This window comes from Sander lucioperca, chromosome 1 (assembly GCF_008315115.2).
Source record: "Sander lucioperca isolate FBNREF2018 chromosome 1, SLUC_FBN_1.2, whole genome shotgun sequence".
Lineage (NCBI taxonomy): Eukaryota > Metazoa > Chordata > Actinopteri > Perciformes > Percidae > Sander > Sander lucioperca.
In genome coordinates this window covers 13,974,697-13,992,733 of record NC_050173.1, presented here as the reverse complement: position 1 = coordinate 13,992,733, position 18,037 = coordinate 13,974,697, and the positions used below count along the sequence as shown (strand labels likewise).

At 41.7% G+C, this 18,037-nt stretch overlaps 1 protein-coding gene across 1 annotated transcript in view; it reads left to right on the top strand.

Annotated features, from left to right (window-relative positions):
* grin3a (glutamate receptor, ionotropic, N-methyl-D-aspartate 3A) overlaps positions 1 to 18,037 on the top strand; it is a 51,469-nt gene that overhangs the window by 20,424 nt on the left and 13,008 nt on the right. Inside the window, exons 3-7 of the mRNA XM_031298157.2 lie at positions 3,995 to 4,664; positions 5,652 to 6,035; positions 6,554 to 6,699; positions 12,920 to 13,035; positions 14,638 to 14,789. Of these exons, the coding sequence (XP_031154017.1) occupies positions 3,995 to 4,664; positions 5,652 to 6,035; positions 6,554 to 6,699; positions 12,920 to 13,035; positions 14,638 to 14,789 (1,468 nt within the window). The remainder of the gene's footprint in view (positions 1 to 3,994; positions 4,665 to 5,651; positions 6,036 to 6,553; positions 6,700 to 12,919; positions 13,036 to 14,637; positions 14,790 to 18,037) is intronic.

Below are 18,037 nucleotides of genomic sequence, written 5' to 3'. Positions count from 1 at the left end.
CATTGAGTTAGTGTCGCTGTGTAATAGATGTGATTCACTCAGACGTCACTCGCCACCATTTTCTCCATTCATGGGGGGGAAATGAATCATGTCGTCTTGTATAAAAATGTAAAGTGTTGTTTTTATTTAGAGTATGAGGTGCTGTAGCAGATGTAGAGGAAGTTAATGTGTTGTATCCAACATGCAACTGTCCTTGCATGAGTCATCAGCTTGCTGGACAAAAAGCTTTTTGACTTAAGAACTTGAAGACCATAACCCTGATTCTCCACTGGGCACGTCTGTTCTGCGTTCCGGTTTTGTTCCGTCCTCCGCCACGCACCATACCACACCAGGAGCGAAGGAAGTATTCAGATCCTTTACCGAAGTAAAAGCAGCACGACCAGACTGTAAAAATACTCCTCCTGTATGTTGTCCTTTATTAAACATTTTATTTAAGTACAAGCACATAAGTATTAATTAACTTAAAGATCTAATATGTAACTTTTCCACATTAAAATGTCTAAAAACGAATAGACCCATGTTATATATTGTATTGAGTTGTGTATTTACAGTATCCCAAATGTTTCCAACAATGTTAAAACCCAGAGAAGTCTGTCATTTCATTTAAGGACATGGTCCTTGTTATTTGGTCGCCGTCGCCTGTCAATGGTGTCATATCTCCTTTGTGTACGAGTCTGGTTGTCTGCCAGAAGTCATAAATTTACTTTGTATTCAGTTGTCAGCCACATTTGTACAATAGACTTTATAGATCTTGGTCGTTTTCAACTATATATTTTAACTGGATAAAGGATTTAAGTCATTGACCAGCTGAGCAAAGGTTAGCGGCATCTCGGCTCCAGATTCTCCCCCGATGTGCCACAAATCAATGGAGAAACACTGATTTGTAACATGAAACTAGGTTTTTTTACTGGTTTATTTCACCCTGTCTGTTTGTTTTGGAGAGGAGGAGACCTCTGCAGATAATTCAGCAGGCTGTAAAAACCTCCTGAATGAGGAAAACTGCAGGAATCCTAACTGTAAGAAACTGACTGCAGTGATGCCATTGCTCCGTCTTTTGTTGTTGTTTTTTTTTGAGAGACCCCTAGCAACAGAAAATTACATATTATGCATCAAGAGTACATGGTGCAGAAAAATGTCCTTTGTGAGTGATTTTACCAACATTTGCATAATTTAATCTAAAACAATGCATCATATTTAATACATCTATTGCATTTCTTTAAATCTAAATGTGTTAAGTTATTAGCAACTATAACAAATATCAAAATGATGCAGTTGAGTAAAAAGTAGAGTATTTCCCTATTGTAGCGAAGTAGAAGTATAAAATGGTAATACTCAAGTAAAGTTCAAGCATTGCATTAATGTTATTGTGTAGTTACATTCCACTATTGGAAATGAATAATATAGAACAGGAAATAACTGACTCCAGACTGTGAAGGTAATGCAATGTTCTGGTTTCTAGACCATACCTGACTTCACAAACATTCTACGTCATCACAGGCACAGCAGTCCTGTGGGTGTGTCAGTCCGACCACTGCAAACCGGTCTGATTAGAGCAAATCAATAGTTCATCGATGTCTGTGGAGCCAATAAGGATTGAGCCTGGTTGTAATGAGTACCCTGGAGTTCTGATTATGTGAGTGGAGTGGCAGCAATTACTGCTCCACAGTCAGTGTAGTCACTCCACTCTGCAGGGTTTTCTACTCACTGCTCCCTGCCTGCTCCTCATTCATGCATGACAGAAAATGGCCCATAAAATCCCTTAAAAAGAGCTCCATGAGAAAATCCACATGTACACTCACAGCACTTATCTTTTTTCACTTAACATTTCTATTAGTGTTAGTTGTAGCATGTCATGTTTGTTACACTAGCGGGATAGAGCAATGTTGGAGTGACCTTTGAGTGAAAGAGAGCATCTCTGACTTTCTAAGATGCTGCTTTCAGCTGCAGGCAAAATCATGAAACTCAGCTCGCCTTATAAGACTCCACTCTGCAGACATACCCTGCTAGTCTGAAACCGTCTGTCACTTCACATTCCAACAATAATACACACTGAAATCGTATTGATGTCTTGACTAAACACGAAATGTTAACTAGTACAATATGTGCCCTTTTAAGTCAGTATGACATTTTACTTTGAACATGCTACAGACTGTGCACTGTCAGGAATGTGTAGGAGCATGTCACTTCCATTGTGTATGAGATAAAAGAGACACTCCCCAAGTAGCTTAACATCTACAAGCCGTGGTGAAGACACTGACCTTCAGACACACTAGTTGAGCTGTCAGGTTGTCTTACGACCGGTTAAAGATGTAGGAAAGTAGACAAGATGGTGGAAAAGGGATTTTTTAAACTGCGAGCAAGGTGACACGAAAGCGATATCTAAAAGGTCACATCATTTACGTCACTACCTCCTGAAGTCATTTTGAGAGGTGCGAATCTCCTTGCACAGGATGGATGCCTGCTTTCTTTCTTTTAGTGTGTGTGTGTGTGTGTGTGTGTGTGTGTGTGTGTGTGTGCGTGTGTGCGTGTGTGCGTGCGTGCGTGCGTGCGTGTGTGTGCGTGCCTGCTCCAGTATCTGACACTCTCAGACAGCCAGTAGCATGGCTCAGTGAAAGAGATGGCGTAGTCATTGGACCATGGTCTGTCTTCTTATCCTGTCACACACACACACACACACACACACACACACACACACACACACACACACACACACACACACACACACAAACAAATTCCAGACAGCCACTGAGGACACCTAGATAATACACCTCTCCGGTGCTGGTGTTACACCCTTAAATTGGGATTTTTGTATAAACCATCCAAGGGTAAAATATAATCGTAGATTTAAGCCTGTAAATCCCAGCTACAGGAATCCTAAAGTTTCTGAAAAGGTGCTTTTCTTATTGGCAATTGTACAAAAAAAAAGCAAGCCAGCAGAAAACTTCTTCAGCAGCTGTGCATCTTGCAGTTAACTTGACATGTTAGCTTTCTGCCTGCATAAATAAGATATGCTGTATACATCGATACAAGACGAAATCATTTCCGTCAAGAAGATCTTCAACTTAATGACAGTGGGAGGGTCATGAAATTTCAGATTTTGTCAACCATACTCTGAATTTTAAGCAAAACTGCAGCATTGGTAATTTTTTGGTTGTGTTTAAATGCCTGCAAGGACATATTTTTACGTGTACAAAAGTCCGAAGTAGTGTAGCGTGATGTTGTCAGGACATGAAAGTCGGAATTAGTGTAGTGTGATGTTGTCACAGCACAGCAAAGCCTCTCAGGGAGCGGGCTGCGGTAGATAGATGAGTCAACAAAGCATGTGGCTTTGATGAGTGAGACTGCTGTTCATTTGCTATTTCTGTTTTTTCTTTTTAACTCATGACCACAATCTTTCAGTAACTATAGCCAAGTGATTGAATACTTTATTTTAATTTTAATTAACATCTGGCCTGCCGTTTCGATTGGCATCAACGAGTATCATTCGGCCTAATATAACCCAACTTTGCAGTAGTGATTGCAGCTATCATATTAATTCCACATACATCAAAATGTGTGTTTTGTTGAGGAGCAGTATGCAATTATTTCTGACACTGGTCAAATGCATTTTCTTTCCATAGAGAATAGTGGCAAAGCTTTGAATGCTTAAACCCATTTCAGTTTGATGTCCTACAACTTCTTCATAATATAAGCAAGAAAGCAATTTCAATCTTCAAACTGTGGTTGTAACCGCACACCACACCACACATTTTCATACTCCTGACTATTGACTATTTCTTTTAGTTATAGGACACACCTGCAAGGAAGGAAACCCTATACTGATATACTGTGTGTGTGTGTGTGTGTATAGGTCAACTTCAATTATGCAAAGACTAAAAATGATCTTTCCTCCTCTAACTCTTCTGCTATCCTGTTTCTTGCTCATCCTCCTTCAACCTCTCCTCCCTCTCCCCCTGTCATTTACTTTTTTCCTCTTTCCCTTCATTCCCCTCAGATTTCTATCCAACACATCATTTGAGGGCCAGACCGGTTTTATATCCAGAGACACTCACAGCCAGAATGTCATCTCAGAGGCCCATCACTACATCTGGTCCCTCCAGCTGGACCCCATAGGACAGCCAACCTGGACCCGCCTGGGACGCTGGCACAGGGGGGAAGTTCTGATGGACCAGCGGGCCTGGCCAAGCTATCAGGGACCTGGAGGTGGAGGAGACTGGCGCCGATCCACGCGGTTGCACATGCGGGTGGTGACGCTGGTGGAGCACCCGTTTGTATTCACCCGAGAGGTGGACGGGGATGGGTTGTGTCCCGCGGGCCAGCTGTGCCTCGACCCGCTCACCAATGAATCTTCGGTTTTGAAAGGATTTTTCCAGAACCTTGCGGGACGCAATGATTCTGTTCCCACAGACCTGAAGAAGTGTTGTTATGGTTACTGCATTGACCTGCTGGAGAAGCTGGCAGAGGACATGGGCTTCACTTTCGACCTCTATATTGTAGGCGATGGGAAGTATGGGGGGTTCAAGAATGGTCGCTGGACAGGATTGGTGGGTGATCTGCTCAGTGGCGCTGCCCACCTGGCAGTGACATCTTTTAGCATCAATTCGGCCAGAAGCCAAGTCATTGACTTCACCTCGCCCTTCTTCTCCACCAGTCTGGGAATACTGGTCAGTACTGCTATCTCGCTCTTCCTCTCCTGCACTTCTTTTTTTACTCATTTTATACAGATCTTGTTTAGTTACACTTTTTATATATCTTACTCTTGTTACTCTTTGGCCCCCATGCTTCACCGCTCTGTCAATTACCTCATCTCAACTCTCTCTGCTTGGTATGCTGCTGGTCAGTATCAATATGGCAGTGTTTTATAACTGCAAGCTCTACGTTATTGGATTCTGATGCAATTCCCCATATGGGTCTAGACTGGTGAGCGTACAGCTATGTGGGAGGACCCTATTACTACAATTACTATACCTAGTCTCCCCAGCTGACAGGTAATCACTCTCCCCTCTGTTCCTCTTAACATTCCACTACAGTGGGAGATGTTCTGATTTATTTACAATAGATGTTTCTTGTATTATCTACAGTATATTTCCCCCCTTTATCTGTATCTCTCTCTACCACACCAGCCAACACCAGTGTCTCAAACAGGCCCTTTACCAGTAGATTTCCATTTGAAACCAGTACTCTGTTGGATTATGAAAGAAAGTTTTGTCTAGTCAATGCCAGGCTTTTGAATTTATAGCATCCCTGTGTGAACTGTTTTGTGTTTATTTGTATCTAGCCTGCTCCTAATGTATTACTTCATTATGCTTCCGTGACGTTTCGTGAGACTGTTTCAGTTCCTAGCCCAATTGGTGAAACAAGCCTATGTATAAGATCCATCTAATTTACTGAATTTCTTATGAATAAAAAACCAAACACCTTACGCGACGCTGAAACAGCCGTGGCATATACACACGGAGGGTGTATATGCAACAAAAAGGTAATCCTGTATATACCAGACACAAACACTCCAGCCACACCTGTTTTTTTTAATTGTCCAGGCCTAACCCCACTGAAGCCTGTAAAAAACGTCAATATCTTAAAAACACTAATTTCATTTATGAAAGTTTTCCAATCCTGTGTCACCCCCTCCCGTCCCCACCTCTGCCCAGGTTCGTACTCGCGACACAGCTGCACCCATTGGTGCCTTCATGTGGCCTCTGCACTGGTCCATGTGGCTTGGCATCTTTGTCTCTCTCCACGTCACCGCCATCTTCCTCACCTTGTATGAGTGGTTCAGCCCGTTTGGTATGACGCCACGTGGACGCAACCGCGACCGGGTGTTCTCCTTCTCCTCAGCTCTAAATGTGTGCTACGCCATTCTCTTCGGGAGAACGGTGGCCATCAAGCCGCCAAAGTGCTGGACAGGCCGCCTGCTGATGAACCTCTGGGCCATCTTCTGTCTGTTCTGTCTGTCCACCTACACTGCTAATCTAGCTGCCGTCATGGTCGGGGAGAAGACCTACGAACAACTGTCAGGGATACATGACCCAAAGGTACAGAAGTCAGGAAAGTGCAACACTACAAACAACGGCAGTTTCTAAAGTTGACGTTTGAAGTGTGGTTTTGAAATTGACAAATAGTTTCATTTGTATTTCTGTTACACCGTTTTACACCAATTTTTGTCTGTCTTTGCAAAGATGGTTGTTTTGTCTCTCTCAAGTTCTTTTACATGTCCTTGATGTACACTTGATATAACCGCAGACTGGAAAATTAGGTATCTTTTCTAAATTTTAGTAGTGCCCTTGTGCCCTTGTGAAAGTGCAGTTTTTTAGACTAAATGTAATTATTAAACCACTTTTGTAAGGGCAATTGGCATAATGTAATTGATGCTTTTGCCAATTCACCAACTCTCTGAATCACAAGAGTGCAGGGATATTGAGAGTCAGAAAAGAAAAGAGAAAACAAATGAAGAAATCAGTATAGAGTTTTACAGGAGCTCAATATTAATCAGCAATAATGTTTTTTGAATGCATTCTAATGGTAAGATGACTTTGTTTCTTCTTTTCTGCAGTTGCACCATCCCTCTCAGGGATTCCGATTTGCCACAGTGAGAGAAAGCAGCGCAGAGGACTACCTCAAGAAGAGTTTCCCTGAGATGCACGAGTACATGAGAAGATACAATGTCCCGGCAACACCAGATGGCATACATGAGCTCAAGTAAGACAATCTTATACATACCGTACAGTCCACATACAGTACATCATGCAAACACTGAACATTCGTGGTAGTCGTCGCTGATCCTGGTACACTGCCATATGTCCTCTGATATTTTCTAAACTATCCAACCAGTCATCTCGTCCTTTCATCATTCCCTGAAAATGAACTTTTCACATATGGAAAAAAAAACTTCATCTTTGAAAAAGAAGGGAATGTGAGTTGTGTTTCCAAGAAAAATCGGTCATTCTCCACCACAAGCCAGCCTGTTTGCATTCAGATCTCACCCTCCTCCTTACCCTGCCATTGCTGTCATCCTAAGCTGCTTCGATATTCAACTGGCATCCCTGTGGAGCAAAACAGAATACAGTGAGAAAAAGCAGCTGAATGCAAGGCCCAGGCAGAGGACACAATTTCTTTTTTTTTTTTACTGAGTTTCTAAAATGCTGATTAGAGGATTCAAGGGAAAATGTAATCTTTAGAAAATTACAACAGGGGAACAAGACAGCATACACGCAATGCAACTTTTAATACTCTGTGCTGAGGGTTTACTCCCAAATTGACCAGGCATGGTTACATATTCACATAGTGGGTGAATTGGGTGCATTGGGCACTTAAATCTTACGTTGTAGTTAAATGCATCTACTGTATACTGCATTGACAGGAGTAGCCCTATGGGGAGAATAAACTAAAGATTACTGTAATCCAAACAAAACAGGATGTTGGGATTGCTATGGTTACCTTTATACTTAGAACAAGTGTTGAAGGTGCTGTTTAGATTAAAGTTATTGAAGACCGTTAAATAAGGAATGTTATGTAAGAAAGTTAACTTACGTAGCCTACTTAATTAAAAAAGAAGTTAATGTTGACTTTTTGCCTCACATGGGACATGAACACCAGTCTCCCAGGTGAAAATCCTGTTTGTTTAACCCATCCACCACCCCAACCTACCTCTTAATGCAGAGTTGCTCTTCATACTACATTGTTTTACATGACATACGTAATATTGACAGAGATGGTGTGATCCAGCTTCCAATAGATGATAACAGCGTACTGAGCCAAGAGATGGGCCATAAACGCCTCATATCTATGGTAATAACAACAACTGATAACACCCATGCAATCGGCTGATAACTTTCAAAGCCGGTTATATTTCTTTAAAAATCATCTTCTTCTTTTTTTTTGGAACAAAGACATTTTTTTACTAGAAGCATTTTTCAAAACTCTTCAGCTGTTATTTTGTATTTTACTTTGAATCCTGATCATGATGATATTTTTGATCATGATGGTTTTTTTTATTATACTGGTGTTACATTCTGTCTCTCTGTCCTTTCGTTGCCATTTTCCATCCATCCGCCGCCTGCCTTCGGACTTTCTCTCCTATCCCCAACACATGATTGCCCCACCCATCTACACACCTGTTCCCACTTTCCTCATTATCCCTCCCTGCCTACTCTCCCACCTGTTTCCACTTTCCCTCATCAGTTCTCAGCCACTGCTTCCTCCACCAGTAGAAGCATTTGGCTTGTTCCCTGTTGCCACTCTCCCTCACCCCTTTACATTACATTACATTACATGTCATTTAGCTGACGCTTTTATCCAAAGCGACTTACAATTAAGTGCTTTCAACTGTGAAGGTTCAAACTCCAGACCACAAGTAGTAAGTGCAAATACAGTAGCTTTAAATAGGCAAAGCTACAAAGAAACAAATGAAAGTGCAGGTTCGAAAGTGCAAGTTCAAGATTTTTTATTTTTTTTTTATCCGAGGTGTAGTCGGAAGAGATGCGTTTTTAGCCTTCGGCGGAAGATGTGTAGGCTTTCGGCCATCCTGATATCGGAGCTCGTTCCACCATTTGGGAGCCAGGACAGTGAACAGTCGGGATTTCGTTGAGTGATTAGTTCTCCCTCGCTGTGAGGGAGCAGCCAGCAGTTTGGCTGATGCAGAACGAAGTGGGCGGGTTGGGGTATATGGTTTGACCATGTTCTGGATGTAAGCGGGTGCTGATCCGTTCGTGGCCCTGTATGTAAGTACTAGTGTCTTGAAGCGGATGCGGGCCGCAATTGGTAACCAGTGAAGAGAGCGGAGGAGAGGTGTAGTGTGAGAGAACTTGGGGAGGTTGAAGACAAGTCGAGCCGCTGCATTCTGAATGAGCTGCAGGGGTTGGATGGCACATGCAGGCAGGCCAATCAGGAGGGAGTTGCAGTAGTCTAGACGTGAGATGACTAGAGCCTGAACCAGAACCTGAGCCGCCTTCTGCGTTAGAAGGGGACGTATCCTTCTGATGTTATGCAGCATGTATCTACACGATCGGGTGGTTGCAGCAATGTTAGCAGTGAAGGAGAGTTGGTCGTCAAGTGTTACACCCAGGTTTCTAGCAGTCTTGGTGGGGACTACTATAGAGTTGTCAATTGTTATAGTCAGGTCTTGGGTAGGAGAGCCCTTCCCTGGAAGGAAAAGGAGCTCAGTCTTGTCGAGGTTGAGTTTCAGATGGTGTGTGAACATCCAAGAAGAGATGTCAGTCAGACAGGTCGAGATACGTGCTGCTACCTGAGTTTCAGACTCAGGAAAGGAGAGAATTAGTTGGGTGTCATCTGCTTAGCTGTGATGAGAAAAGCCGTGCGACTGAATGACAGACCCGAGAGAGTTGGTGTACAGAGAGAAGAGGAGGGGACCCAGGACTGATCCCTGAGGAACCCCAGTTTTAAGTGGGCAAGGTTCTGAGCTAGACCCTCTCCAGGTTACCCTGTAGGTTCGGTCTGCCAGGTAAGATGTGAGTAATGAGAGCGCAGAGCCTGAGACACCCAGATTTCGGAGTGTCGAAATGAGGATCTGGTGGTTCACTGTGTCAAAGGCAGCAGAAAGATCCAGAAGGATGATAATGGAAGAGAGAGAGGTTGTTCTAGCGATGTGAAGCTGCTCAGTGACAGCAAGGAGGGCAGTTTCTGTTGAGTGGCCAGCCTTGAAGCCAGACTGGTGGGGATCAAGAAGGTTGTTCTGGTGGAGATAGGTAGAGAGTTGATTATAAATGGCACGCTCAAGAGTTTTAGATAGAAATGGAAGAAGGGAGACGGGTCTATAGTTATTTACATCAGAGGAGTCGAGTGTTGGTTTTTTGAGCAGTGGGGTCACTCTTGCCTCTTTGAGAGCATCGGGGAAACAGCCAGTTGACAAGGAGATGTTAATGAGATGGGTGAGGAAATCTCATTAACATCTCATTTTGTATCTACTTGTCACCCCTGTGACAAGTAGATACAAAAATCCATACACTGATGACTATAAACCATTGTTTGTGGAAATGTACTGACATTTAGAGGTCTATTTCCACTTCTGTTGGTTCTCAACCCTGCACACTATGCATCCATCGTGTTTCAGTTTAATGAACATGTCTCACCATAGACAGCAATTGAAACAAGCAACAACTGCTAACTGCAGCCTGTCTGCTATTTAATTAGAGCATTTTCAGAAAGTGCACCGACTGATGCATTATCAGCCGTCGGACAACTGCCTTGTGCAACTTTGGCTTGCTTATTAAAGGGGCAGAGACACTCGGAACAATGCTTTTATATGCTTTAATAGAGTCTTGCATAACACGAGCTCACACCTGAAACAGAACGATTTACTAGAGAGTATTTTAACCGAAAACAGGTCTTACTTCATGATGTGGAGACTTTCCCCTGATCTACCTCGGGGATTTAGCATTAATGGAACTGCTGTGTCACGCATCACTTATATTAAGTAAAGCCACACCACAGAAATGTGCCCTGTCACTATAGTGCAGTTTTTCACTGATGCCATCCAGATGCAAAGACATGATTCAGCTACTTTTACAAGCGTTACTGAAGGAAAATGATGCAGGCAGGCAACATGTTTTAAACATACAGGTTAGGTAATTGGTTGAAGTCAAGGTAGTCCTCTGATAATAAAATACATAACATCAATACCGTGCTATGGTGAAAAGACCAAGGACAAATGCTCCAACCAATTTCAACCAGTAATAATGAACAGCCAGCTTGCGACTTGAAGATAGTGCAGGATTTCAAACACTGTCCTTGATAACAAGCAAAAAAATAAAGCGAATATCTTGAGAAAGGGCTTTGCCGCATTTGTATCCCAGTAGGCTGTACCTGTCAGTAAAGACATTTTGAGTTGATTTGTAAAAGCCTCACTGAAAGTGTTGTGAATTATTATCTCACCTCTGTATAACACACTTTGAGCGCGGAATGTGGGTAAATTGGCAGAAACTTGCAGACAGGCAGTGATTTTACTGGCTTTTGGCCAGTAAAAGTATTGGAAAACCACTGGCATAAGGTTGAGGGAGAAGTTTGTTGAATCTTTTACATCCCATTTTCAGTGTGGTAAATGGCCTTCTGAAAGTCTCTGTAAAATACACACAAGCACAAAGCAAAATACTTCATTCTCTTAGCATTGTGTTCAGTTTAATTTTTTTCCTCACTTTTAATCAGTCCCTCCAGAAAAACGCGATTATGCGATTGCATAATTCAATGCATAATCAGCGGGGCCGCATTTTTACAAATACGCCACACTTTCGCCCCATAAATTGCCGATTTCCGCGCCAAATATGCGGGGCTTGCATGATTTCATAATCCCCGTATTTTCGTTGCCATATAGTCACATATATCTTAGCAGAAAGTTGAAAATGTTGCGTTTACTTCACACAAGAGCAGCCATTTTCCCCTGTTGCCACTGGAACGTTATGAAGTGACGTTATGAAGTGACGTTATGAAGTGACGTTATGAAGTGACGTTATGAAGTGACGTTATTAAGTGACGTTATGAAGTGACGTTATGAAGTGACGTTATTACGCGACGTGAACATCATCGAAAAGCTGCAAACCCCGCGATGAAGCCATGATGAAACTGCAGTTTTTGCAAGTTCCCGCAATTGTTGCAAGTTCCCGCAATTTCATCGCATAAAATTCCATAAATATCCCGCATATTCCATCGCATTTTTTAAGAAAACGTGCCGCATAATCAAGGATTTTTGCCCGCAACAATCATAAAAAAACTCCTTCTGGAAGGACTGTTTAACCAATTTGTTTATTGGACACAAAACATAGAAACCTCTTAGCGGTGTTTCTCTCTCTTCAAGTGATGATGAAAAATGAACAAAAAAATTATGTTTCAACAACTCTTTTTAGTGTCCGGTATGTATGGGGTTATCCTGTCAAACTGTCCGAACGTGCTAGTGCTCACAAATTCCTCACTTGTCCCACTCGCTGCCGTTATCGTAGGGTAGTGGTCACTGCTAATGGTGCATTCACATGCTCCTCGGATGGTTGTTTTTCAGACTTCGGTGTGTTCATGAACCTCATTAGGACTGGTAAATGCATTGAAGAGTTGTTTTGTGGGACGGGGAGCAGCTGTGTTGTAGAAGCTGAAGTGTATGTACTATAATTGACTGTGTCACAGAGAAACGAAAACCATAGTTTGCAAAAAGTATCGAAACTCGAAAGGTTTGATACATTTACATCAGTATCAACTTGACGGAACCGATTCTGTGAAGAGTCAGTCCACCCATCACTAATCCATTCAGCTTTACCCTACCCATAAAATGAAGTGAAAGCATATACAGTTTTCATCCAACACCTAACAAACAGACAAAAAACAAACTTCTCTTTTTCTTTAAACACACTCTGTGAGGTCAGAGGTATGACATGAGGACAACAACTGAGAAAATAAACCTCAGGGTAGCAGAGCAGGAGTGAGATGACAAAGTAAGTTTAATTTAAGTTTGCGCATCAGGAGGTTTAAAAAGTTTTATAGAGGGTTGCTTTAAAATGTCAATCCCAGAAAAACCCCAGAAGATGTAAGATTTGTCTTAGTGCCATGGTTACATCTGTCATCCCAATGAATTTGGAAGAGTGACTGTGGATCAGTCCCAGTCCATCCGTCCATGTGTTTGTCTGTCCAGTCATCCGTCAAAAACATTTCAAATGCCACTGATCAGATTGTCAGAACGCTCAAGGGCATACTTTAGGTTGACACTCCATCTTTCTTTTGTGGAATGACTGAGTGGTTGCACAAAAAAAAAAGTTTAATTAGATGAATGCTGTATAGTTTGTTAAGTATTAAAGCTGAGCTCTCACCATCTCAATCAAGAACCCGTCATTGCATTTCAGCTGAACACTTGAAAAAGTGTGACATTTTTTGCTACATCTGCTAATTGCTTTGCACTTTCAGTACATCTGTTGTGTGTTTACAGGGCTGACCCTCAGAGGCTGGATGCATTCATCATGGACAAAGCTCTGTTGGACTATGAGGTCTCCATAGATGCAGACTGTAAAACACTAACGGTCGGGAAACCCTTTGCTATAGAAGGTAACACATGGCAGCTTATTATAAGACAAATATCCTGCTTATTTAGGAGAAAAAAATGTTATTTATATATATATATATATATATATATATATATATATATATATATATATATATATATATATATATATATACTGTATATATACAGGGTGCGATTTGCCGAAGGGGATGCGTGGGATTTCTCCCTCTCCGAATTATTTTTATCACCGGTGGGACAAAATGTATTTCCCGCTCAAAGTAATCAATGCTACTTCACCAATAGACCATAGGCTATTATATACCTAAAATAGAAATATTTAAAACTAAGTAAAGCGCTTTAACGTAAACAGTCTATAGTGCCATAGAATGATAAAATCTGAGTGTCAGTTGCTGGTTGTATTTAGCTCCGGGATGCCGGCTACCAGCGGCAGTTGTTTAGCCGCCGATAGGTGACTGTAAGCCGGCTACAGGCACCGCCAGATGACGGTCCGTTCAGGAGCCATGGAAGTTTTGAATTTAGTTGAATTTAAACCGGAAAAGTGAGCGTCATGCGGCGATGATCGTTAAGTTTAGGCACCAAAACGACTAGTTAAGTTTAGAGAAAAGATCGTGGTTTGGATGAAAATACTCCCGAGGAACAAACGAGCGTTTCCTGGGTGATTAGTACTCCGCTCTCCGGCTTGAAAGCTGTGTGTTTTATGTTGACACCACGTTATGCTTTTTCATTTAGAGATTATTTTCCATTGAATATTAAAGTTCATAAATAAGTGTTTTGGCATGCCTTGCTACCACTATCCATGGTATTGAAAGGGGGATTTAATTCTTGCATGTTTTGTTTTGTTGTGCATGACCAAACAACCCCTCCCCCTTCTGCTTTTTTCACAAATCGCACCCTGTATATACAATTTCTGGCATCACAACAGTGTTCATAAAGATGTTATTTGAAATATGGATATATTTTAAGAGGTATTTCTGCATGACCGCAGATTAACTGACCATGATCATTTTAGGACAGCCCTGAATTTAACAATATCACTCAACATTTGCACAGCAGTTAATCTTCTTGCTTTCAACAGCTTAGATCCTCTAACTGTCTGCTGTTAATCTCTGGTCCATTTAGCAATCTCCGTCCTCCCACTGTGAAGATGTTCCCATGGTGGTTGCTTCCATTACAGGCCACCACAGTCCAAGATTCCAGTGTTGTTGTTAATTACTTAATGCACCCTTAAGCCTTCAGGACGCGATACAAATCAATCAGTGTACTTCCTACCGAGGCATGGTACTTCTGTTGCTGAATTTGTCCCACTTTCCCGGCATGCTAAGGAATTCTGACATTTACTCACGATATTAGGTACCTGCTTTGTTTTCGAGAGACAATGGTGCTGTTTTGAGAAACACTGGCAACATTTACCAAGACTCCCTTCTTTTTGATCAGCTGTTATTTTCCTTAGTTGTGTGCACAGCTACAAACTGGTGAAGACATGTAATGGGAGCACATGACATGTTGTGACAGAGGAATAATTGCATTGTGTGTTTGTGTGTTTGTGTGTGTGTGTGTGTGTGTGTGTGTGTGTGTGTGTGTGTGTGTGTGTGTGTGTGTGTGTGTGTGTGTGTGTACATCGGTAGGCTATGGGATTGGACTCCCTCAGAACTCGCCACTCACCTCCAACATCTCAGAGCTTGTTAGTCAGTACAAGTCAGATGGCTTCATGGACACGCTGCATGACAAATGGTACAAGGTTGTGCCCTGCGGGAAGCGCAGCTTCGCTGTGACTGAGGTAGGAACAAACCCACCTGTTACAAACAACAGCAGCAGTTGTATTGTTGTGTATGATGGACACATTTAAATACATATTGTGTTTTGACATAAAATTGTTATATCACCAACCATGGGTATTGGTTTTTTTTTAGTTCTTGCCAAGCATGTCAAAGACAAAAAAAAACTGGTTTAAAGCTGCCCTCAATATTCTTATATTAACAATGGATCAAATGGCTATTCACTATGGGAAAAGGGTCGCTCATAACAAACCTTGCAGAACATTATCCCCCAACTCTTTAGTTCCCCTCAGCTCTACAGAGCATTTTAGCATCTTCGAGCTCATTGGTTTCTGTTTGGTTTTTGTCTCACTGCTCTCATCATCCTCTTCTACCGCTGCAGCAGGCAGCTGTTTTCCCCAAAAAAGGAGCAGACAGACAAGTTAGTGACTACCCGATGAACATTCGGAGGATTTAGCAGCTAAAAAGCCAGAGATTCCCCCTAGGAGTTAGTGGAGATCAAAGTGAGAGTTAGAACTGGACATATTTGTTCGATGGCCAGAATCGCCACTCTAAATGCTAATGTTGCTCAGACTTTGCTGGATGTGTAAATAGGCAACAAGTAGCATCTTGTAGAAAAAGGGACTTCTTGTCTTAAATAAACTCTCTCTCTGGTTATTCAGAATTCATAACTTAACATATCATCATTGTCAGGGGGGTAGCACAAAATTCTGGGCCCTGTAGAAAGGCATTTTCTATGGGCCCCTCCCCGCATCCACAGCTATTCATTCTAGCATCTTTTTGGGCCCTCCTCACATGAGGGCCCTGGGTACTCAGTCCCCTTTTTCCCCCCAGTCCGACGCCCCTGATCATTGTACAGAAGTAGCTTTCCTGTCACTGTCCTTACCTCGCCGTTTTCCTGGCTGTTCTCTCAGAATACTTTTCCTGCACCGCCTCCACAACCTCCATGTACAGTGATTGCTCCTTACTAATTCAGACGGCAGCCCCAGACCCTCCAGCTGCTAACCAAGCTGTGTCCCCATAACTTCAGTCCCAAACAGCCCAGGCTCCGTGGTCCATTCTGTTCTGCTATTACCGAGCACTTAGCTCTCTTAGCAGGCTGGCCGTCTCTCCACCCAGCTGTGACTCTGGAATCCCCAAAAGTGGCTCCTAGCTTGGTGCTGACTGCACACTCACTATTATCAAGAATGCACTAACTTCGTCTTCAAAAAAAGGAATTATTTTCCCTACCTTATTTTTTCTTTCTTCTTTTCTACTTCTGTGTGCAAAGGCATATAAATCCCTGTCGGTTGCTCATTATGATGTCTAATTAAGAAGCACTCATGGTGTGTGCCTTTGAATGACAGCATTACCTAAACACCTAAATACATAAATTTAATGACTTCTGAGTCTCATACGAGTAGCAGAAGTAGCACACTGCAGTGCAACAGATTCAGTGTCGCTGAAGAGAACCATTTTCCACCGTGTAACAGCTGGACGTGTCACAGATGCTATCTACTGTTGCAGACATTTAAATTGCTCCAGGTGCTTTTCATTTTGCAGCATCATGCCTCCACCTGCCATCAGTGACAGTAGAGAAAGCTGCTTGACCCGTATTTTGCTTCACCTGTGTGTCGTTTAATTTTATATATCAGTCAGGTGCTGTGCAGAAATCACAGAGTGATGATAATGTACACACTTCTAGTTTCATGTTAAAGATAATGTTGTACAATAAGTGATATAAAGTATGTATCATTACATTGAATCAACCTAAACTCTGAGTAGCATGTTCTTGCACAGTTACAATGTGCTGTCAAATAGAACACTGGACAACATCAGAGGGAAATTTATGTGATATAAGCAATATGAATTACTGACCAGGCTGGTTCAGTAAAGTCCTGCTCAGCATTTTTTGTTGTTTTTTTTTGCAATCTTTTATTCCGATAAATGACTGCTACATCACCACCGGCAGCAACAAGCCTGTGATTCTGAAAAGATGAAAAATCTGACGCATTGGCTTCAGCGATGTCAGCCAAACTCTATGGCATCCGTCCAGCTCTCTGTCACCCCAAAGAAGTTGATCCCATTTGAAGTAATAAAATCAATACCAATAAATGACATATTATTCAATTACCTAACATTAAAAGGACCCAACTTAACATTACCGAGAAATAAATTGCCATCAAAGGGACGAAGATTATGAATGTGTTATGTGCTTTATTGACGTTATTCATAGATTTTTGCAGCAAATTTATGCAACTAATCAATGAGTGTAGTGAACCAAAGAAAGTAATAAAAAAAAATTGTAAAAAATAGAAGTGGAGTTTTGGATTATAATATTGCTTTGAAAAATGATTGTTCTATATTGTAGCGTGCAGTGAAAAGAGACAGGAAGTGTGTGTGTGTGTTGCCAAAACTTTGGTAGAATACGTGCTTAAATGTGCTGATCCAAGGAACGCCCTCAGCTGTGAGGAATGTTGGAGTGGGTTGATGCACAATAACTTACACTTCTTTTTACTGGAGCAAAGTATTAGATTAGATTCATGTAATTTATCCTCGGTGAGCTTGTCTTGCTGTTAAAGGATAATTACTATACTATATTATACCACTTACATTTTATCTTTTCCTATCCCAATTAATTCCCACAAAGTTGAAAATGTCTTCCCCAGCAGTGAGATGTGACAACAGTCTGTATTTCTTGAATTCCCAGGAATCATCAGCTCCCATTCTCCAAAATTTCATTACAGCTAGCTCGCCAAGTCACAATACTCTGCAATAACGAATTTAATCCATCATGTATTTTTTTTTTTTTTTTTTTTACCAGCATGACTTTATAATGCAATCATTGCAGCTGCTGCTGTATCACAAGCTGTTCCATACTCAGCAATAAAGATATTCATATGAGAATGTATATCTGCAGTAACTGCATGGGCCGCTTAATTCGGAAAAGTGTGATATCACAATAGGAGATGGCCGCACTTGCCGACTCTTGATACATTTCGGAGAGGTTTGTCCATAGTGACAAATTTAGAATACAATGAGTGACAATTAAGATGTGAGGGGGGGAAACGTGTGATATATCCCAGCATGAGACAATCTGAGGGGTTTTCTGAGGAAAATCTGAAAAAAGTAAATAATGAAACTGTATTTTTCGAGGGGAAGTAACTGAAGGAAGGTTATAACTTATTTCAGATGTCCAATTCCCTGGAAAAGTCTATCTTCTTTTTTTGAAAGACAATGCTGAATTCAGTACTGGACACAGAAAGTGCTG